Raw genomic sequence first — 22,899 nt, forward strand, 5'->3', positions numbered from 1 at the left:
ACGTGGTCAACACGCACGTTAGCCTTGTTTCTGAGTTAAACTACTTCCAGCCATCATGCATAGCCATCATGGTTGGAAAGAGGCAGAAGTGTCTTGAAAGGAGAAAACTCCAGCTATCGACGGCATCACATTGAGAAATGTCTCCCTTGTAGGTCATTTCAGCCTCTTTTCAAGCATGGAGAGACATGGAGCTCATCACATGAGTTAAACTACTTCTGGCCATCATGCATAGCGCTCCGTAGTTGGAAAGAGGCCAAAGTGTCCTGAAAGGAGGGAACTCCGCAATAGACCTCATCACACTAGGAAATGTCTCAGTTGTAACACACTTCAGCCTCTTTTCGAGAATGGAGAGGCATGGAGCTCATCACATGAGCTAAACTACTTCCAGCCATCACGCATAGCCCTCCGTGGTTGGAAAGAGGCAGAAGTGTCCTAAAAGGAGGGAACTCTGCAATAGACCTCATCACATTGAGAAATGTCTGAGTTGTAACACACTTCAGCCTCTTTTCCAGCATGGAGAGTCATAGAGCTCATCACATGAGTTAAACTAATCCTGGCCATTATGCATAATTCTCCGTGGTTGGAAAGAGGCAGAAGTGTCCTGAAAGGAGGGAACTCTGCAATAGACCTCATCACATTGAGAAATGTCTCAGTTGTAACACACTTCAGCCTCTTTTCAAGAATTGAGAGGCACAGTGCTCATCACATGAGCTAAACTACTACTCCCTATGCATAGCCCTCTGTGATTGGAAAGAGGCAGAAGTGTCCTGAAAGCAGGGAATTACAGCAATCCACTGATTCACATTGAGAAATTTCTCAGTTGCAACACACTTCAGCCTCTTTTCAAGCATGGAGAAGCATGGACCTAATCACATGAGTCAAATTACTTCCGGCCGTTATGCATAGCACTCCGTGGTTGGAAAGAGGCAGAAATGTTCTGAAAGCAGGGAACTCTGCAATCAACCTCACCACATTGAGAAATGTCTCAGTTGTAACACACTTCAGCCTCTTTTCAAGAATGGAGAGGCAAGGAGCTCATCACATGAGTTAAACTACTTCTGGCCATCATGCATAGCCCTCCATGGTTGGAAAGAGGCAGAAGTGTCCTGAAAGGAGGGAACTCTGCAATAGACCTCAGCACATTGAGAAATTTCTCAGTTGTAGGCCACTTCAGCCTCTTTTCAAGAATGGAGAGGCAAGGAGATCTTCACATGAGCTAAACTACTTCCAGCCATCACACATAGCTCTCTGTGATTGGAAAGAGGCAGAAGTGTCCTGAAAGGGGGGAACTCCGCAATAGACCTCACCACATTGAGAAATATCTCAGTTGTAACACACTTCAACGTCTTTTCAAGAATGAAGGGAAACGGAGCTCATCACATGAGTTAAACTACTTCTGGCCGTTATTCATAGCCCTCCGAGGTTGGAAAGAGGCAGAAGTGTCCTGGGAGTAGGGAACTCTGCAATAGATCTCATCACATTGAGAAATGTCTCAGTTTTAACACACTTCAGCCTCTTTTCAAGCATGGAGAGGCATGGAGCTTATCACATGAGTTAAACTACTTCTGGCCATCATGCATAGCACTCCGTGATTGGAAAGAGGCAGAAGTGTCCTGAACAGAGGGAACTCCGCAATAGACCTCATCACATTGAGAAATGTCTCAGTTGTAACACACTTCTGCCTCTTTTCAAGCATGGAGAGGCATGGAGCTCATCACATGAGTTAAACTACTTCTGGCCATCATGCATAGCGCTCCGTAGTTGGAAAGAGGCCAAAGTGTCCTGAAAGGAGGGAACTCTGCAATCAACCTCATCACACTAGGAAATGTCTCAGTTGTAGCACACTTCAGCCTCTTTTCAAGCATGGAGAGGCATGGAGCTCATCACATGAGTCAAACTACTTCCGGCCGCTATGCATAGCACTCCGTGGTTGGAAAGAGGCAGAAGTGTCCTGTAAGGAGGGAATTCCGCAATAGACCTCATCACATTGAGAAATGTCTGAGTTGTAACACACTTCAGCCTCTTTTCAAGAATTGAGAGGCACAGAGCTCATCACATGAGCTAAACTACTACTCCCTATGCATAGCCCTCTGTGATTGGAAAGAGGCAGAAGTGTCCTGAAAGCAGGGAATTACAGCAATCCACTGATTCACATTGAGAAATGTCTCAGTTGCAACACACTTCAGCCTCTTTTCAAGCATGGAGAAGCATGGAGCTAATCACATGAGTCAAATTACTTCCGGCCGTTATGCATAGCACTCCGTGGTTGGAAAGAGGCAGAAGTGTCCTGTAAGGAGGGAATTCCGCAATAGACCTCGTCACATTGAGAAATGTCTCAGTTGTAACACACTTCAACCTCTTTTCAAGAATGGAGAGGCAAGGAGCTCATCACATGAGTCAAACTACTTCCGGCCGCTATGCATAGCGCTCCATGGTTGGAAAGAGGCAGAAGTGTCCTGTAAGGAGGGAATTCCGCAATAGACCTCATCACATTGAGAAATGTCTCAGTTGTAACACACTTCAGCCTCTTTTCAAGCATGGAGAGGCACGGAGCTCATCACATGAGTCAAACTACTTCCGGCCGCTATGCATAGCACTCCGTGGTTGGAAAGAGGCAGAAGTGTCCTGTAAGGAGGGAATTCCGCAATAGACCTCGTCACATTGAGAAATGTCTCAGTTGTAACACACTTCAGCCTCTTTTCAAGCATGGAGAGGCACGGAGCTCATCACATGAGTCAAACTACTTCCGGCCGCTATGCATAGCACTCCGTGGTTGGAAAGAGGCAGAAGTGTCCTGTAAGGAGGGAATTCCGCAATAGACCTCGTCACATTGAGAAATGTCTCAGTTGTAACACACTTCAGCCTCTTTTCAAGCATGGAGAGGCAAGGAGCTCATCACATGAGTCAAACTACTTCCGGCCGCTATGCATAGCACTCCGTGGTTGGAAAGAGGCAGAAGTGTCCTGTAAGGAGGGAATTCCGCAATAGACCTCGTCACATTGAGAAATGTCTCAGTTGTAACACACTTCAGCCTCTTTTCAAGCATGGAGAGGCAAGGAGCTCATCACATGAGTCAAACTACTTCCGGCCGCTATGCATAGCACTCCGTGGTTGGAAAGAGGCAGAAGTGTCCTGTAAGGAGGGAATTCCGCAATAGACCTCGTCACATTGAGAAATGTCTCAGTTGTAACACACTTCAGCCTCTTTTCAAGCATGGAGAAGCATGGAGCTAATCACATGAGTCAAATTACTTCCGGCCGTTATGCATAGCACTCCGTGGTTGGAAAGAGGCAGAAGTGTCCTGTAAGGAGGGAATTCCGCAATAGACCTCGTCACATTGAGAAATGTCTCAGTTGTAACACACTTCAACCTCTTTTCAAGAATGGAGAGGCAAGGAGCTCATCACATGAGTCAAACTACTTCCGGCCGCTATGCATAGCGCTCCATGGTTGGAAAGAGGCAGAAGTGTCCTGTAAGGAGGGAATTCCGCAATAGACCTCATCACATTGAGAAATGTCTCAGTTGTAACACACTTCAGCCTCTTTTCAAGCATGGAGAGGCACGGAGCTCATCACATGAGTCAAACTACTTCCGGCCGCTATGCATAGCACTCCGTGGTTGGAAAGAGGCAGAAGTGTCCTGTAAGGAGGGAATTCCGCAATAGACCTCGTCACATTGAGAAATGTCTCAGTTGTAACACACTTCAGCCTCTTTTCAAGCATGGAGAGGCACGGAGCTCATCACATGAGTCAAACTACTTCCGGCCGCTATGCATAGCACTCCGTGGTTGGAAAGAGGCAGAAGTGTCCTGTAAGGAGGGAATTCCGCAATAGACCTCGTCACATTGAGAAATGTCTCAGTTGTAACACACTTCAGCCTCTTTTCAAGCATGGAGAGGCAAGGAGCTCATCACATGAGTCAAACTACTTCCGGCCGCTATGCATAGCACTCCGTGGTTGGAAAGAGGCAGAAGTGTCCTGTAAGGAGGGAATTCCGCAATAGACCTCGTCACATTGAGAAATGTCTCAGTTGTAACACACTTCAGCCTCTTTTCAAGCATGGAGAGGCAAGGAGCTCATCACATGAGTCAAACTACTTCCGGCCGCTATGCATAGCACTCCGTGGTTGGAAAGAGGCAGAAGTGTCCTGTAAGGAGGGAATTCCGCAATAGACCTCGTCACATTGAGAAATGTCTCAGTTGTAACACACTTCAGCCTCTTTTCAAGCATGGAGAGGCAAGGAGCTCATCACATGAGTCAAACTACTTCCGGCCGCTATGCATAGCACTCCGTGGTTGGAAAGAGGCAGAAGTGTCCTGTAAGGAGGGAATTCCGCAATAGACCTCGTCACATTGAGAAATGTCTCAGTTGTAACACACTTCTGCCTCTTTTCAAGCATGGAGAGGCATGGAGCTCATCACATGAGTTAAACTACTTCTGGCCATCATGCATAGCGCTCCGTAGTTGGAAAGAGGCCAAAGTGTCCTGAAAGGAGGGAACTCTGCAATCAACCTCATCACACTAGGAAATGTCTCAGTTGTAGCACACTTCAGCCTCTTTTCAAGCATGGAGAGGCATGGAGCTCATCACATGAGTCAAACTACTTCCGGCCGCTATGCATAGCACTCCGTGGTTGGAAAGAGGCAGAAGTGTCCTGTAAGGAGGGAATTCCGCAATAGACCTCATCACATTGAGAAATGTCTGAGTTGTAACACACTTCAGCCTCTTTTCAAGAATTGAGAGGCACAGAGCTCATCACATGAGCTAAACTACTACTCCCTATGCATAGCCCTCTGTGATTGGAAAGAGGCAGAAGTGTCCTGAAAGCAGGGAATTACAGCAATCCACTGATTCACATTGAGAAATGTCTCAGTTGCAACACACTTCAGCCTCTTTTCAAGCATGGAGAAGCATGGAGCTAATCACATGAGTCAAATTACTTCCGGCCGTTATGCATAGCACTCCGTGGTTGGAAAGAGGCAGAAGTGTCCTGTAAGGAGGGAATTCCGCAATAGACCTCGTCACATTGAGAAATGTCTCAGTTGTAACACACTTCAACCTCTTTTCAAGAATGGAGAGGCAAGGAGCTCATCACATGAGTCAAACTACTTCCGGCCGCTATGCATAGCGCTCCATGGTTGGAAAGAGGCAGAAGTGTCCTGTAAGGAGGGAATTCCGCAATAGACCTCATCACATTGAGAAATGTCTCAGTTGTAACACACTTCAGCCTCTTTTCAAGCATGGAGAGGCACGGAGCTCATCACATGAGTCAAACTACTTCCGGCCGCTATGCATAGCACTCCGTGGTTGGAAAGAGGCAGAAGTGTCCTGTAAGGAGGGAATTCCGCAATAGACCTCGTCACATTGAGAAATGTCTCAGTTGTAACACACTTCAGCCTCTTTTCAAGCATGGAGAGGCAAGGAGCTCATCACATGAGTCAAACTACTTCCGGCCGCTATGCATAGCACTCCGTGGTTGGAAAGAGGCAGAAGTGTCCTGTAAGGAGGGAATTCCGCAATAGACCTCGTCACATTGAGAAATGTCTCAGTTGTAACACACTTCAGCCTCTTTTCAAGCATGGAGAGGCAAGGAGCTCATCACATGAGTCAAACTACTTCCGGCCGCTATGCATAGCACTCCGTGGTTGGAAAGAGGCAGAAGTGTCCTGTAAGGAGGGAATTCCGCAATAGACCTCGTCACATTGAGAAATGTCTCAGTTGTAACACACTTCAGCCTCTTTTCAAGCATGGAGAAGCATGGAGCTAATCACATGAGTCAAATTACTTCCGGCCGTTATGCATAGCACTCCGTGGTTGGAAAGAGGCAGAAGTGTCCTGTAAGGAGGGAATTCCGCAATAGACCTCGTCACATTGAGAAATGTCTCAGTTGTAACACACTTCAACCTCTTTTCAAGAATGGAGAGGCAAGGAGCTCATCACATGAGTCAAACTACTTCCGGCCGCTATGCATAGCGCTCCATGGTTGGAAAGAGGCAGAAGTGTCCTGTAAGGAGGGAATTCCGCAATAGACCTCATCACATTGAGAAATGTCTCAGTTGTAACACACTTCAGCCTCTTTTCAAGCATGGAGAGGCACGGAGCTCATCACATGAGTCAAACTACTTCCGGCCGCTATGCATAGCACTCCGTGGTTGGAAAGAGGCAGAAGTGTCCTGTAAGGAGGGAATTCCGCAATAGACCTCGTCACATTGAGAAATGTCTCAGTTGTAACACACTTCAGCCTCTTTTCAAGCATGGAGAAGCATGGAGCTCATCACATGAGTCAAACTACTTCCGGCCGCTATGCATAGCACTCCGTGGTTGGAAAGAGGCAGAAGTGTCCTGTAAGGAGGGAATTCCGCAATAGACCTCGTCACATTGAGAAATGTCTCAGTTGTAACACACTTCAACCTCTTTTCAAGAATGGAGAGGCAAGGAGCTCATCACATGAGTCAAACTACTTCCGGCCGCTATGCATAGCGCTCCATGGTTGGAAAGAGGCAGAAGTGTCCTGTAAGGAGGGAATTCCGCAATAGACCTCATCACATTGAGAAATGTCTCAGTTGTAACACACTTCAGCCTCTTTTCAAGCATGGAGAGGCACGGAGCTCATCACATGAGTCAAACTACTTCCGGCCGCTATGCATAGCACTCCGTGGTTGGAAAGAGGCAGAAGTGTCCTGTAAGGAGGGAATTCCGCAATAGACCTCGTCACATTGAGAAATGTCTCAGTTGTAACACACTTCAGCCTCTTTTCAAGCATGGAGAGGCACGGAGCTCATCACATGAGTCAAACTACTTCCGGCCGCTATGCATAGCACTCCGTGGTTGGAAAGAGGCAGAAGTGTCCTGTAAGGAGGGAATTCCGCAATAGACCTCGTCACATTGAGAAATGTCTCAGTTGTAACACACTTCAGCCTCTTTTCAAGCATGGAGAGGCAAGGAGCTCATCACATGAGTCAAACTACTTCCGGCCGCTATGCATAGCACTCCGTGGTTGGAAAGAGGCAGAAGTGTCCTGTAAGGAGGGAATTCCGCAATAGACCTCGTCACATTGAGAAATGTCTCAGTTGTAACACACTTCAGCCTCTTTTCAAGCATGGAGAGGCAAGGAGCTCATCACATGAGTCAAACTACTTCCGGCCGCTATGCATAGCACTCCGTGGTTGGAAAGAGGCAGAAGTGTCCTGTAAGGAGGGAATTCCGCAATAGACCTCGTCACATTGAGAAATGTCTCAGTTGTAACACACTTCAGCCTCTTTTCAAGCATGGAGAGGCAAGGAGCTCATCACATGAGTCAAACTACTTCCGGCCGCTATGCATAGCACTCCGTGGTTGGAAAGAGGCAGAAGTGTCCTGTAAGGAGGGAATTCCGCAATAGACCTCGTCACATTGAGAAATGTCTCAGTTGTAACACACTTCAGCCTCTTTTCAAGCATGGAGAGGCAAGGAGCTCATCACATGAGTCAAACTACTTCCGGCCGCTATGCATAGCACTCCGTGGTTGGAAAGAGGCAGAAGTGTCCTGTAAGGAGGGAATTCCGCAATAGACCTCGTCACATTGAGAAATGTCTCAGTTGTAACACACTTCAGCCTCTTTTCAAGCATGGAGAGGCACGGAGCTCATCACATGAGTCAAACTACTTCCGGCCGCTATGCATAGCACTCCGTGGTTGGAAAGAGGCAGAAGTGTCCTGTAAGGAGGGAATTCCGCAATAGACCTCGTCACATTGAGAAATGTCTCAGTTGTAACACACTTCAGCCTCTTTTCAAGCATGGAGAGGCAAGGAGCTCATCACATGAGTCAAACTACTTCCGGCCGCTATGCATAGCACTCCGTGGTTGGAAAGAGGCAGAAGTGTCCTGTAAGGAGGGAATTCCGCAATAGACCTCGTCACATTGAGAAATGTCTCAGTTGTAACACACTTCAGCCTCTTTTCAAGCATGGAGAGGCAAGGAGCTCATCACATGAGTCAAACTACTTCCGGCCGCTATGCATAGCACTCCGTGGTTGGAAAGAGGCAGAAGTGTCCTGTAAGGAGGGAATTCCGCAATAGACCTCGTCACATTGAGAAATGTCTCAGTTGTAACACACTTCAGCCTCTTTTCAAGCATGGAGAGGCAAGGAGCTCATCACATGAGTCAAACTACTTCCGGCCGCTATGCATAGCACTCCGTGGTTGGAAAGAGGCAGAAGTGTCCTGTAAGGAGGGAATTCCGCAATAGACCTCGTCACATTGAGAAATGTCTCAGTTGTAACACACTTCAGCCTCTTTTCAAGCATGGAGAGGCACGGAGCTCATCACATGAGTCAAACTACTTCCAGCCGCTATGCATAGCACTCCGTGGTTGGAAAGAGGCAGAAGTGTCCTGTAAGGAGGGAATTCCGCAATAGACCTCGTCACATTGAGAAATGTCTCAGTTGTAACACACTTCAGCCTCTTTTCAAGCATGGAGAGGCAAGGAGCTCATCACATGAGTCAAACTACTTCCGGCCGCTATGCATAGCACTCCGTGGTTGGAAAGAGGCAGAAGTGTCCTGTAAGGAGGGAATTCCGCAATAGACCTCGTCACATTGAGAAATGTCTCAGTTGTAACACACTTCAGCCTCTTTTCAAGCATGGAGAGGCAAGGAGCTCATCACATGAGTCAAACTACTTCCGGCCGCTATGCATAGCACTCCGTGGTTGGAAAGAGGCAGAAGTGTCCTGTAAGGAGGGAATTCCGCAATAGACCTCATCACATTGAGAAATGTCTCAGTTGTAACACACTTCAGCCTCTTTTCAAGCATGGAGAGGCAAGGAGCTCATCACATGAGTCAAACTACTTCCGGCCGCTATGCATAGCACTCCGTGGTTGGAAAGAGGCAGAAGTGTCCTGTAAGGAGGGAATTCCGCAATAGACCTCGTCACATTGAGAAATGTCTCAGTTGTAACACACTTCAGCCTCTTTTCAAGCATGGAGAGGCAAGGAGCTCATCACATGAGTCAAACTACTTCCGGCCGCTATGCATAGCACTCCGTGGTTGGAAAGAGGCAGAAGTGTCCTGTAAGGAGGGAATTCCGCAATAGACCTCGTCACATTGAGAAATGTCTCAGTTGTAACACACTTCAGCCTCTTTTCAAGCATGGAGAGGCAAGGAGCTCATCACATGAGTCAAACTACTTCCGGCCGCTATGCATAGCACTCCGTGGTTGGAAAGAGGCAGAAGTGTCCTGTAAGGAGGGAATTCCGCAATAGACCTCGTCACATTGAGAAATGTCTCAGTTGTAACACACTTCAGCCTCTTTTCAAGCATGGAGAGGCACGGAGCTCATCACATGAGTCAAACTACTTCCAGCCGCTATGCATAGCACTCCGTGGTTGGAAAGAGGCAGAAGTGTCCTGTAAGGAGGGAATTCCGCAATAGACCTCGTCACATTGAGAAATGTCTCAGTTGTAACACACTTCAGCCTCTTTTCAAGCATGGAGAGGCAAGGAGCTCATCACATGAGTCAAACTACTTCCGGCCGCTATGCATAGCACTCCGTGGTTGGAAAGAGGCAGAAGTGTCCTGTAAGGAGGGAATTCCGCAATAGACCTCGTCACATTGAGAAATGTCTCAGTTGTAACACACTTCAGCCTCTTTTCAAGCATGGAGAGGCAAGGAGCTCATCACATGAGTCAAACTACTTCCGGCCGCTATGCATAGCACTCCGTGGTTGGAAAGAGGCAGAAGTGTCCTGTAAGGAGGGAATTCCGCAATAGACCTCATCACATTGAGAAATGTCTCAGTTGTAACACACTTCAGCCTCTTTTCAAGCATGGAGAGGCACGGAGCTCATCACATGAGTCAAACTACTTCCGGCCGCTATGCATAGCACTCCGTGGTTGGAAAGAGGCAGAAGTGTCCTGTAAGGAGGGAATTCCGCAATAGACCTCGTCACATTGAGAAATGTCTCAGTTGTAACACACTTCAGCCTCTTTTCAAGCATGGAGAGGCAAGGAGCTCATCACATGAGTCAAACTACTTCCGGCCGCTATGCATAGCACTCCGTGGTTGGAAAGAGGCAGAAGTGTCCTGTAAGGAGGGAATTCCGCAATAGACCTCATCACATTGAGAAATGTCTCAGTTGTAACACACTTCAGCCTCTTTTCAAGCATGGAGAGGCACGGAGCTCATCACATGAGTCAAACTACTTCCGGCCGCTATGCATAGCACTCCGTGGTTGGAAAGAGGCAGAAGTGTCCTGTAAGGAGGGAATTCCGCAATAGACCTCGTCACATTGAGAAATGTCTCAGTTGTAACACACTTCAGCCTCCTTTCAAGCATGGAGAGGCAAGGAGCTCATCACATGAGTCAAACTACTTCCGGCCGCTATGCATAGCACTCCGTGGTTGGAAAGAGGCAGAAGTGTCCTGTAAGGAGGGAATTCCGCAATAGACCTCGTCACATTGAGAAATGTCTCAGTTGTAACACACTTCAGCCTCTTTTCAAGCATGGAGAGGCACGGAGCTCATCACATGAGTCAAACTACTTCCGGCCGCTATGCATAGCACTCCGTGGTTGGAAAGAGGCAGAAGTGTCCTGTAAGGAGGGAATTCCGCAATAGACCTCGTCACATTGAGAAATGTCTCAGTTGTAACACACTTCAGCCTCTTTTCAAGAATGGAGAGGCAAGGAGCTCATCACATGAGTCAAACTACTTCCGGCCGCTATGCATAGCACTCCGTGGTTGGAAAGAGGCAGAAGTGTCCTGTAAGGAGGGAACTCCGCAATAGACCTCGTCACATAGAGAAATGTCTCAGTTGTAACACACTTCAGCCTCTTTTCAAGCATGGAGAGGCATGGAGCTAATCACATGAGTCAAAATACTTCTGCCCATCATGCATAGCATTCCGTGATTGGAAAGAGGCAGAAGTGTCCTGAAAGCAGGGAATTACAGCAATCCACTGCATCACATTGAGAAATGTCTCAGTTGTAACACACTTCAGCCTCTTTTCAAGAATGGAGAGGCATGGACCTAATCACATGAGTCAAATTACTTCCGGCCGTTATGCATAGTGCTCCGTGATTGGAAAAAGGCAGAAGTGTCCTGAAAGGAGCGAACTCTGCAATAGACCTCATCACATTGAGAAATTTCTCAGTTGTAGCACACTTCAGTCTCTTTTCAAGAATGGAGAGTCATGGAGCTCATCACATGAGTTAAACTAATCCTGGCCATCAGGCATAGCCCTCCATGGTTGGAAAGAGGCAGAGGGAACTCTGCAATTGACCTCATCACATTGAGAAATGTCTGAGTTGTAGGACACTTTAGCCTCTTTTCAAGAACGGAGAGGCACGGAGCTCATCACGAGTTGAACTACTTCCCACCGTCATGCATGCTCTCTTGGTTTTTGAATATGTTGTTTCTCCTTATTTTAAAAAAAGAAGTAATACTGGCTGTGTGATGAATGCAAGATGAACATATTGCCAACTCTTAAGTTTCCGCTACTGTGAAGACTTGCTTGAGAACTGTTTTGCTGACCTCCTTTCTGATATTTCCTCTCCAAAGGTGAACCTTTCAGTCTCAGACACTTCAACCTCGCGCCGACCAACATCACGTTTGTTCTTCTCTTTGGGGAGAGGTTCGACTACAAGGACCCAATGTTCCTCACTCTGCTACAACTCATCGACGACGTGATGTGTCTCCTGGGATCTCCATTCTTGCATGTAAGCACCTTTCCCCCCATGGTGCAGAGGGTGGAGCGTGAGCCCCACTTTACAGTTAGAAAGGCTCTCCCATCCAAAGCAGGATTCTTCATGTATTGTCGAAGGCTTTCATGGCCGGAATCACTGGGTTGTTGTAGGTTTTTTCGGGCTATATGGCCATGTTCTAGAGGCATTCTCTCCTGACGTTTTGCCTGCATCTATGGCAAGCATCCTCAGAGGTAGTGAGGTCTGTTGGAACTAGGAAGAAGGGTTTATATATCTGTGGAAAGACCAGGGTGAGACAAAGAACTCTAGTCTGCTGGAGCTAGGTGTGAATGTTTCAACTGACCACCTTGATTAGCATTTGATGGCCTGGCAGTGCCTGGAGCAATCTTTTGTTGAGAGGTGATTAGATGTCCTTGTTTGTTTCGACGAAGATCCACCCAGAGGAAAAGTGTTCCTACCAGACATCAAGGGAACCACTGACCGCAGAGGGAAGCTGATGAGGAAACACAACATACAAACTATCTCCAGACCCACCAAGAAAATCCAACCAATGCTCCATTCAGCAAAGGACAAGAGGGATCCTCTCACCTCTGCAGGAGTCTACCGTGTACCATGCAGCTGTGGACAAGTCTACAGAGGGACCACCAAACGCAGTATTGGCCAAACACGAATCAAGGAACGTGAAAGGCACTGCAGACTAAGTCAACCAGAGAAGTCAGCCATAGCAGAGCACCTGATGAACCAACCTGGACACAGCATACTATTTGAGAACACAGAAATGCTGGACCACTCTCACAACCACCATGTCAGGCTACACAGAGAAGCCATTGAAATACACAAGAAGCAGGTGGACAATTTCAACAGAAAGGAGGAAACCATGAAAATGAACAAAATCTGGCTACCAGTATTAAAAAACTCTAAAATTAGAACAGCACAACAACAGAGAAGAAACAAACAAGGACATCTAATCACCTCTCAACAAAAGATTGCTGCAGGCACTGCCAGGCCATCAAATGCTCATCAAGGTGGTCACTTGAAACATTCACACCTAGCTCCAGCAGACAAGAGTCCTTTGTCCCACCCTGGTCGTTCCACAGATATATAAACCCACTTTCCTAGTTCCAACAGACCTCACTACCTCTGAGGATGCTTGCCATAGATGCAGGCGAAACATCAGGAGAGAATGCCTCTAGAACATGGCCATATAGCCCGAAAAAACCTACAACAACCCAGGATTCTTCATAGCAACTCATATATTCCTCTCTTCCTCTCTTTTATTATTTGTTCCTAACTAGCTGTTCAACTTCTACCCATTCCTTGGGATTTTTCTCAAGACGCACAAGAAGTTGCTCAAAAAAGTGGAAGACATCCGCGTCATCATACGGGATTACATTAAGAAAAGCAGGGAAGAAGAAGACAATGGCAAGAGCCTCAGGAGCTACACCGATGCCTTGGTCTCCAAGCAGAAAGAGGTCAGTGTTTATATGATATTTATATTTATTTATCGTGCCAGGAGCAACCAGACCATTGTATTACATTTCTAACAGAACAAAACAAAAAAAAAAACCAAACAAAACCAAAGTTTGCAAGCTTGGTGGTTGATTAAATGTCCTTTGACCAGTATCTGGCCACTTGGAGTGCCTCTGGTGTTGCCGCAAGGAGGTCCTCCATTGTGCATCATGTGGCAGGGCTCAGGTTGCATTGCAGCAGGTGGTCAGTGGTTTGCTCCTCTCCGCACTCGCATGTCGTGGATTCCACTTTGTAGCCCCATTTCTGAAGGTTGGCTCTGCATCTCGTGGTGACAGAGCACAGCCTGTTCAGCTCCCGCCACGTCGCCCAGTCTTCTGTGTGCCCAGGGGGTATCAACCATGGATTGATGTTCTGGGTTTGAGCCTGCCACTTTTGGACTCTCGCTTGCTGAGGTGTTCCAGCGAGTGTCTCTGGAGATCTTAGAAAACTATTTCTTGATTTAAGTCGTTGATGTGCTGGCTGATACCCAGAGGCGACCCTAGGTAATTTTCAATGGTAAGCAAACAGTATTTTGGCGCACCCCCCCCCCACCACCAATCATTGATATGGAGCAGGAACGAGAAGCACTAGGCGAGGCTGAAGGGCCCGCCCCCTTCGGAAAGAGGATTGCCCAGCAGTGAGGCAAGGAAGCCGAGGCCCCCCCGGACTGCTAGGGCTATTGTGAGCTGAGGGGGGCGCTCCTCAAGTGGTGGTCGAGGGGCATTTACAGAGGCACCTCTGCACCCCTGGCAAAAAAAAAAGTATACCGCAACCGCTTACTTTGCGTAATGGACGAGCCGCCCCAAACAGGGGGTGAGCTGGAGATGTCTCTGCCTTGGTCCTTTCACCATTGGCTGCTACTTCCTGGCGGATGGCAGGTGGTGCAATACTGACTAAGCAGTGTAGTTTCTCCAGTGGTGTAGGGCGTAGACACCCTGCGATAATGCGGCATGTCTCATTAAGAGCCACATCCACTGTTTTAGTGTGGTGAGATATGTTCCACACCGGGCATGCATACTCAGCAGCAGAGTAGCATAGCACAAGGGCAGATGTCTTCACTGTGTCTGGTTGTGATTCCTAGGTTGTGCCAGTCAGCTTTCGTATGATATTGTTTCTAGCACCCACTTTTTGCTTGATGTTCAGGCAGTGCTTCTTGTAGGTCAGAGCACGGTCCACAGTGACACCCAGGTATGTGGGTATGCTGCAATGCTCCAGTGGGATTCCTTCCCAGGTAATCCTTAGAGCTCGGGATGCTTGTCTGCTCTTGAGATGAAAAGCACATGTCTGTGTTTTCGATGGATTAGGGATCAGCTGGTTTCCCCTGTAACAGGCAGTTAGAGCACCTAGAGCTTCGGAGAGCTTCTGTTCAACCATCTCAAAGCTCCCTGCTTGAGCAGTGATGGCACGATCATCAGCATAGACGAAACTCTCTGTCCCTTCTGGCAGTGGCTGGTCATTTGTGTAGATGTTGAACATGGATGGAGCAAGCACGCTCCCCTGAGGCAGGCTGTCCTTCTGTTTCCGCCCTCTGTTTCTCTGGCCCTGGAATTCAACAAAAAAGCTCCTGTTTTGTAGCAGGTTTCCTGTGAGGCGGGTGAGGTGGTCGTCCTTTGTGAGATTATACATTTTTCTCAGGAGGATGCCGTGGTTCACAGTATCGTAAGCTGCTGACAGGTCTATGAAGACAACTCCTGTGATCTGCTGCCTTTCAAAGCCATCTTCTATGTGCTGCGTCAGGTTCAACACTTGCACATCGCAAGTGTTTATATGATGACACAAGACCATACGGTGAAGAGAAAACATTGCAGGAGGAGAGCAAGTGTCCATCTAGCCCAGCATTCTCATTCTCACAACAGTCAGGCAGACAGTTGCTGATGATTATATTTTTGTATCTGTTTCTAAGTGATGTACTGTATAAGGTTGTGTGTGGACGACTACTCACATCATGCCAGGTTAACCTCCTCATCCTCAAACTCTATCAGTACTTAAAGTTGGTCATTTTTGGCATGTGTGCCAAGTTTGCTGCAGGGGCGTCATTTGTGGGGTCCAGGGTGCTCTCTGGATGTAGGGTGAACTACAACTCCCAACCTGATGGGTCATCCCCACCCCCAAATCCCTCCAGTAGGTTCAATTGGTCATGGTGGCTCTGTGTGCCAAGTTTGGTCCCAGTCGACCAACACAATCAACATAAACCATAAACATCCTCTGATTAATCTCCTTTGGGGTGACACCTTCAAAGACTGCATATTGCTTAAATTGCACTGACTGACCGGGTTCCACCCTTTGCACTTTAACAACACAACCAATCAATCCTAAGGCTTCCCGCCAAAATGGAACTGTAGAGGAGAGTCTACTGAACAAGCCAGGACCTGCTGCATTTGTTGCTTAAGTCCCATTGATCGACCATCTGCGCAGAGTTCCATACTTTGCACTTTAACAACACAAGTGTTCAATGCTAAGGCTTCCCGCCAAAATGGAACTGTAGAGGAGAGTCTCCTGAACAAGCCAGTACCTGCCACATTCGTTGTTTAAGTCACATTGACCGACCGTCTGCACAGGGTTCCATATTTTGCACTTTAACAACACAACCGTTCAATGCTAAGGCTTCCAGCCAAAATGGAAGTGTAGAGGAGAGTCTACTGAACAAGCCAGTGCCTGCCACATACCAGGACTGCCGTCTGTTGAGGAGTTACGAAAGTGGAGGCAGTACTTTTTCTGCTAAGTCTTCCTGCCAAAATGGAACTGTAGAGGAGAGTCTACTGAACAAGCCAGTACCTGCCGCATTTGTTGCTTAAGTCGCATTGACCGACTGTCTGCACAGGTTTCCATACTTTGCACTTTAACAACACAACCATTCAATGCTAAGGCTTCCCGCCAAAATGGAACTGTAGAGGAGAGTCTACTGAACAAGCCAGTACCTGCCACATTCGTTGTTTAAGTCACATTGACCGACCGTCTGCGCAGGGTTCCATACTTTGCACTTTAACAACACAACCATTCAATGCTAAGGCTTCCTGCCAAAGTGGAACTATAGAGGAGAGTCTACTGAACAAGCCAGTACCTGCCGCATTCGTTGCTTAAGTCACATTGAGCCATCAAGAGAGATGGAGACGAGCCTCTTGGCTGGCGTGCCCTTTTGGGTGTCAAAGCCTGGAAGATCCCAACCCAAGGCACGGCCAAGGCAAACACGAGGCAAGGTTTTCCCATTCTTTCGCCACCTCGTTTACACAGACAACGCAGTGGAGATGGGTTGCAGATAACGCTCCAGACAGAGAGGGAAAAGGAGGTGTTCGTACTATTAAGCAAGGGAACGCTCTTATCTCCAATCAGTGGCTGATCCAAGATAAGAGCTCTTCCTTGCCCGGGCCCATTGTTCATAAGCCATATCCAGTCTGGAAATTCGTAGTTCTTCATGCCAGCTTTCCAAAAGTTATCTAACATTAGGGACATCTCCGTGGTTGCACAACAATGGGAACTCCAAAGTTGATCCAGATATCAATAGGAGCCTCCTCCTTCCATTGGTTCTGTCCCTTAAGGAGCAGACGAGGAACTTTGGACCTTAAAACAAGGTCTTCTGGACTCTTGAAATTAGAATAATAGAACCCTAGAACCCTAGAGTTGGAAGAGACCTCATGGGCCATCATCCAGTCCAATAGTATTCTGCCAAGAAGCAGGAAAATTGCATTCAAAGCACCCCTGACAGATGGCCATCCAGGCTCTCCTTCAAAGCCTCCAAAGAAGGAGCCTCCACCACACTCTGGGGCAGGGAGTTCCATTGCTGAACGGCTCTGACAGTCAGGAAGTTCTTCCCATTGTTCAGATGGAATCTCACATAGAATCCTAGAGTTCAGAGAGACCTGGTGGGCCATCCAGTCCAACCCCATTCTGCCAAGAAGCAGGAAAATAGCATTCAAAGCACCCCTGACAGATGGCCATCCAGGCTCTGCTTCAAAGCCTCCAAAGAAGGAGCCTCCACCACAGTCCGGGGTAGAGAGTTCCACTGCTGAACAGTTCTAACATAGAACTCTAGAGTATGAAGAGACCTGGTGGACCATCCAGTCCAACCCCATTCTGCCAAGAAGCAGGAAAATTGCATTCAAAGCACCCCTGTCAGATGACCATCCAGCCTCTGCTTCAAAGCCTCCAAAGAGGGAGCCTCCACCACACTCCGAGACAGAGAGTTCCACTGCTGAACAGTTCTAACATAGAATCCTAGAGTATGAAAAGGCCTGGTGGGCCATCCAGTCCAACCTCATTCTGCCAAGAAGCAGGAAAATTGCATTCAAAGCACCCCTGTCAGATGACCATCCAGCCTCTGCTTCAAAGCCTCCAAAGAGGGAGCCTCCACCACACTCCGAGACAGAGAGTTCCACTGCTGAACAGTTCTAACATAGAATCCTAGAGTATGAAAAGGCCTGGTGGGCCATCCAGTCCAACCTCATTCTGCCAAGAAGCAGGAAAATTGCATTCAAAGCACCCCCGGCAGATGGTCATCCAACCTCTGCTTCAAAGCCTCCAAAGAAGGAGCCTTCACCACAATCCGGGACAGAGAGTTCCACTGCTGAACAGTTCTCACATAGAATCCTAGAGTTGGAAAAGACCTCATGGGCCATCCAGTCCAACCCCATTCCGCCAAGAAGCAGGAAAATTGTATTCAAAGCACCCCCGACAGATGGCCACCCAGCCTCTGCTTCAAAGCCTCCAAAGAAGGAACCTCCACCACACTCTGGGGCAGAGAGTTCCACTGCTGAACAGTTCTAACATAGAATCCTAGAGTATGAAGAGACCTGGTGGGCCATCCAGTCCAACCTCATTCTGCCAAGAAGCAGGAAAATTGCATTCAAAGCACCCCTGACAGATAGCCATCCAGGCTCTGCTTCAAAGCCTCCAAAGAAGGAGTCTCCACCACAATCCGGGACAGAGAGTTCCACTGCTGAACAGTTCTAACATAGAATCCTAGAGTATGAAGAGACCTGGTGGGCCATTCAGTCCAACCTCATTCTGCCAAGAAGCAGGAAAATTGCATTCAAAGCACCCCTGACAGATAGCCATCCAGGCTCTGCTTCAAAGCCTCCAAAGATGGAGCCTCCACCACACTCTGGGGCAGAGAGTTCCACTGCTGAACAGCTCTCACATAGAATCCTAGAGTTTGAAAAGACCTCCTGGGCCATCCAGTCCAACCCCATTCTGCCAAGAAGCAGGAATATTGCATTCAAAGCACCCTTGACAAATGGCCATCCAGCCTCTGTTTAAAAGCTTCCAAAGAAGGAGCCTCCACCACACTCCGGGGCAGAGAGTTCCACTGCTGAACGGCTCTCACACTCAGGAAGTTCTTCCTCATGTTCAGATGGAATCTCCTTTCTTGTAGTTTGAAGCCATTGTTCCTTGTCCTAGTCTCCATGGAAGGAGTAAACAAGCTTGCTCCCTCCTCCTCCCTGTGGCTTCCTCTCACATATTTATACATGGCTATCATGTCTCCTCTCATCCTTCTCCTCAGCTGTTGCAAGAAAATTGCACAGACGGACTGCAAACAGAGGCACAACTCTGTGGCCCAAATAATTCACTGGAACTTATGTCACAAGGACCACCTGCCAAGAGTCAAGAAGTGGTAAAGGGATCATAAACCTGGAGAGGAAAATGAGCACACCAAAATAGTGGGACTTTTGAATCTAGACGGACCAAGTTTTGGAACACAACGCACCAGACATCATGATGGTGGAAAAGAAAAAAGTTTGGATGATTGATGTCGGCATACCGGGTGACATTTGCATTGAGGAAAAACTAGAGGAAAAACTCAGTCGTGATCAGGACCTCAAAATCGAATTGCAAAGGCTTTGGCATAAACCAGTACAGATGGTCCCAGTGGGAATTGGTGCACTGGGTGCCGAGCCAAAAGATCTCAGCCATCATTTGGAAACAATACACATCGGCAAAATCGCAATCTGTCAATGGCAAAAGGCCACCTGACTTGGATCTGGGCACATCATTCAAAAATACATCACACAATCCTAGATGCTTGGGAAGTGTTCGACTTGTGATTTTGTGATATGAAATCCAGCATATAGATCTCGTTTGCTGTGACATACAGTGATTTTGTGTCAGTGAAATAAATAACTTTGTTATTATTGTTGTTATTTAGTTGTTGTAGGTTTTTTCGTACTATACGGCCATGGTCTAGAGGCATTCTCTCCTGACGTTTCGCCTGCATCTATGGCAAGCATCCTCAGTGGTAGTGAGGATCCTTGCCATAGATGCAGGCGAAACATCAGGAGGGAATGCCTCTAGACCATGACCATCTCCTGATGTTTCGCCTGCATCTATGGCAAGCATCCTCAGAGGTAATGGGGTCTGTTGGAACTAGGAAAAAGGGTTTATATATCTGTGGAATGACCAGGGTGGGACAAAGGACTCTTGTCTGCTGGAGCTAGGTGTGAATGTTTCAACTGATCACCTTGATTAGCATTTGATTGCCTGGCAGTGCCTGGAGCAAACTTTTGTTGAGAGGTGATTAGATGTCCTTGCTTGTTTCCTCTCTGTTGTTGTGCTGTTGTAATTTTAGAGTTTTTTAATACTGGTAGCCAGATTTTGTTCATTTTCATCATTTTCTCCTTTCTGTTGAAATTGGATCTAATCTCCTCTCAACAAAAGTTTTCTCTAGGCACTGTCAAGCCATTATATGCTAATCAAGGTGGTCAGTTGAAACATTCCCACCTAGCTCCAGCAGACAAGAGTCCTTTGCCCCACCCTGGTCATTCCACAGATATATAAACCCATTTTCCTATTTCCAACAGACCTCACTACCTCTGAGGTTGCTCGCCATAGATGCAGGCGAAATGTCAGGAGAGAATGCCTCTAGAACATGGCCATATAGCCCAAAAAACCCTACAACAACCCAGTGATTCTGGCCATGAAAGCCTTCGACAATTATTGTTATTGTTATTATTATATTATTAAGTTGTTGTTATCATCATCATCACAACATGACCACAGAAACCATATCCTTGATTTCACCTCCCCAAATTTGTGTACCTCTACGGTATGTTAGGACCAGCAGTCAGTTAATTTAATGGCCTCCAGTTGTATCTGTGGGATCAGGTAACTGGGAACATGTTCCCTATAGATATGAGGTGTGCTTTGCTGTCATTGTGATAATTATACCTGTATTGAAGTTTTCGTTTAGCTTTTAATTGGTATCATTTAAAGTATGGGTTGTTGTAGGTTTTTTGGGCCAGATGGCCATATTCTAGGGCAGTGTTTCTCAACTTGGGGGTCAGGACCCCTGTGGGGGTTGCGAGGGGGTGTCAGAGGGGTCGCCAAAGACCATCAGAAAACATAGTATTTTCTGTTGGTTATGGGGGTTCTTTGTGGAAAGTTTGGTCCAATTCCATTGTTGGTGGGGTTCAGAATGCTATTTCATTGTGGGTGAACTATACATCCCAACAACTGCAACTCCCAAATGGCAAGGTATATTTTCTCCAAACTCTACCAGTGTTCACATTTGGGCATATTGAGTATTTGTGCCAAGTCTGATCCATATCCATCATTGCTTGAGTCCACAGTGTTCTCTGGATGTAGGTGAACTACAACTCCAAAAACTCAAGGTCAATGTCCACCAGACCTTCCCAGTATTTTCTCTTGGTCACGGGAATTCTGTGTGCCATGTTTGATTCAATTCCATCATTGATGGAGTTCAGAAGGCTCTTTGATTTAAGGTGAACTATAAATCCCAGCAACTTCAGCATTACCAAATGACAAAATCGATCACCCCCAATTCCACCAGTATTCAAATTTTGGGCGTATCAGGTATTTGTGCTAAATTTGGTCCAGTGAATGAAAATACATCCTGCATGTTTACATTATGACTCTTAACAGTAGCAAAATTACAGTTATGAAGTAGCAACGAAAATAACGTTATGGTTGGGGGTCAACACAACATGAGGACGTGTACTAAGGGGTCGCGGCATTAGGAAGGTTGACAACCACTGCTCTAGGGCTATATGGCCATGTTCATTTTAAGGATGTTGTTGGAAGATTGGTGAGACGTGAATTATGATGATAATGATTTCTGCCATGCTTCCTACTTCAGGAAATGGGCAAGAAGGACAACCTCTTTCATGAGGACAACGTGGTAGCATCCATCCTCGATCTTGTCATGGCTGGAACAGAGACGGCAGCGACTACAATGCAATGGGTGGTTCTCCTGATGATGAAGTACCCAAAGATTCAAAGTGAGCTTTCTCATTTTACCTTGATGACTCATTTTACCTTTGAAGAGAACTAGGTAGAAGTTGGATCAAGTTCTAGACCAGTGTTTCTCAACCTGGGGGTCGGGACCCCTTGGGGGGGTTGCGAGGGGTTGCCAGAGGGGTCACCAAAGACCATTAGAAAACACAGTATTTTCTGCTGGTCATGGGGGTTCTGTGTGGGAAGTTTGGTCCAATTCTATCATTGGTGGAGTACAGAATGCTCTTTGATTGTAGGTGAACTATAAATCCCAGCAACTACAGCTCTGAAATGTCAAGGTCTATTTTCCCTAAATTCCACCAGTGTGAACATTTGGGCATATTGAGTATTTGTTTGTTCTGTAGTATTTGTTCTGGACTAGGTTTGGTCCAGAGCTATCATTGTTGAAGTCCATAGTGATCTCTAGACTTAGGTGAACTATAACTCCAAAACTCAATGTCAATGCCCATCAAACCCTTCTAGTGTTTTCTGTTGGTCATGGGAGTTCTGTGTGCCAAGTTTGGTTCAATTCCATTGTTGGTGGAGTTCAGAATGCTCTTTGATTGTAGGTGAACTATAAATCCCAGCAACTACAGCTCTGAAATGTCAAGGTCTATTTTCCCTAAATTCCACCAGTGTGAACATTTGGGCATATTGAGTATTTGTGCTAGGTTTGGTCCAGAGCTATCATTGTTGAAGTCCATGGTGATCTCTAGAATTAGGTGAACTATAACTCCAAAACTCAATGTCAATGCCCATCAAACCTTTCCAGTATTTTCTGATGGTCATGGGAGTTCTGTGTGCCAAGTTTGGTTCAAATCCATTGTTGGTGGAGTTAAGAATGCTCTTTGATTGTAGACGAACTATAAATCCTTGCAACTACAACTCTCAAATTACAAAATCAATCCACACCCAACCCCACCAGTATTCAAATTTGGGTGTATTGGGTATTTGTGCCAAATTTCATCCAGTGAATGAAAGTACATCCTGCATATCAGATATTTACATTATGATTCATAAGAGTAGTAACATTACAGTTATGCAGTAGCAACGAAAATAATTTTATGGTTGGGGGTCACCACAACATGAGGAACTGTATTAAGGGGTCACGGCATTAGGAAGGTTGAGAAACACTGGTCTAGTGATACTTTGCTTTGGTTAGACCACATCTGGAATATTGTGTCCAATTCTGGGCACCACAATTCAAGAGAGATATTGACAAGCTGGAATGTGTCCAGGGGAGGGCGACTAAAATGATCAAGGGTCTGGAGAACAAGCCCTATGAGGAGCGGCTTAGGGAACTGGGCATGTTTAGCCTGAAGAAGAGAAGGCTGAGAGGAGATATGATAGCCATGTATAAATATGTGAGAGGAAGCCACAGGGAGGAGGAGGGAGCAAGCTTGTTTTCTGCTTCCTTGGAGACTAGGACGTAATGGAACAATGGCTTCAAACGACAAGAGAGGAGATTCCATCTGAACATTAGGAAGAACT

General features: G+C 46.9%; 1 protein-coding gene across 1 annotated transcript in view; it reads left to right on the top strand.

Annotated features, from left to right (window-relative positions):
* Window positions 1-22,899, top strand: part of LOC132765056 (cytochrome P450 2W1-like) — a 48,381-nt gene that overhangs the window by 11,887 nt on the left and 13,595 nt on the right. Inside the window, exons 4-6 of the mRNA XM_067462464.1 lie at window positions 11,534-11,691; window positions 12,972-13,148; window positions 21,272-21,413. Of these exons, the coding sequence (XP_067318565.1) occupies window positions 11,534-11,691; window positions 12,972-13,148; window positions 21,272-21,413 (477 nt within the window). The remainder of the gene's footprint in view (window positions 1-11,533; window positions 11,692-12,971; window positions 13,149-21,271; window positions 21,414-22,899) is intronic.

This window comes from Anolis sagrei, chromosome Y (genome assembly GCF_037176765.1).
Source record: "Anolis sagrei isolate rAnoSag1 chromosome Y, rAnoSag1.mat, whole genome shotgun sequence".
NCBI lineage: Eukaryota > Metazoa > Chordata > Lepidosauria > Squamata > Dactyloidae > Anolis > Anolis sagrei.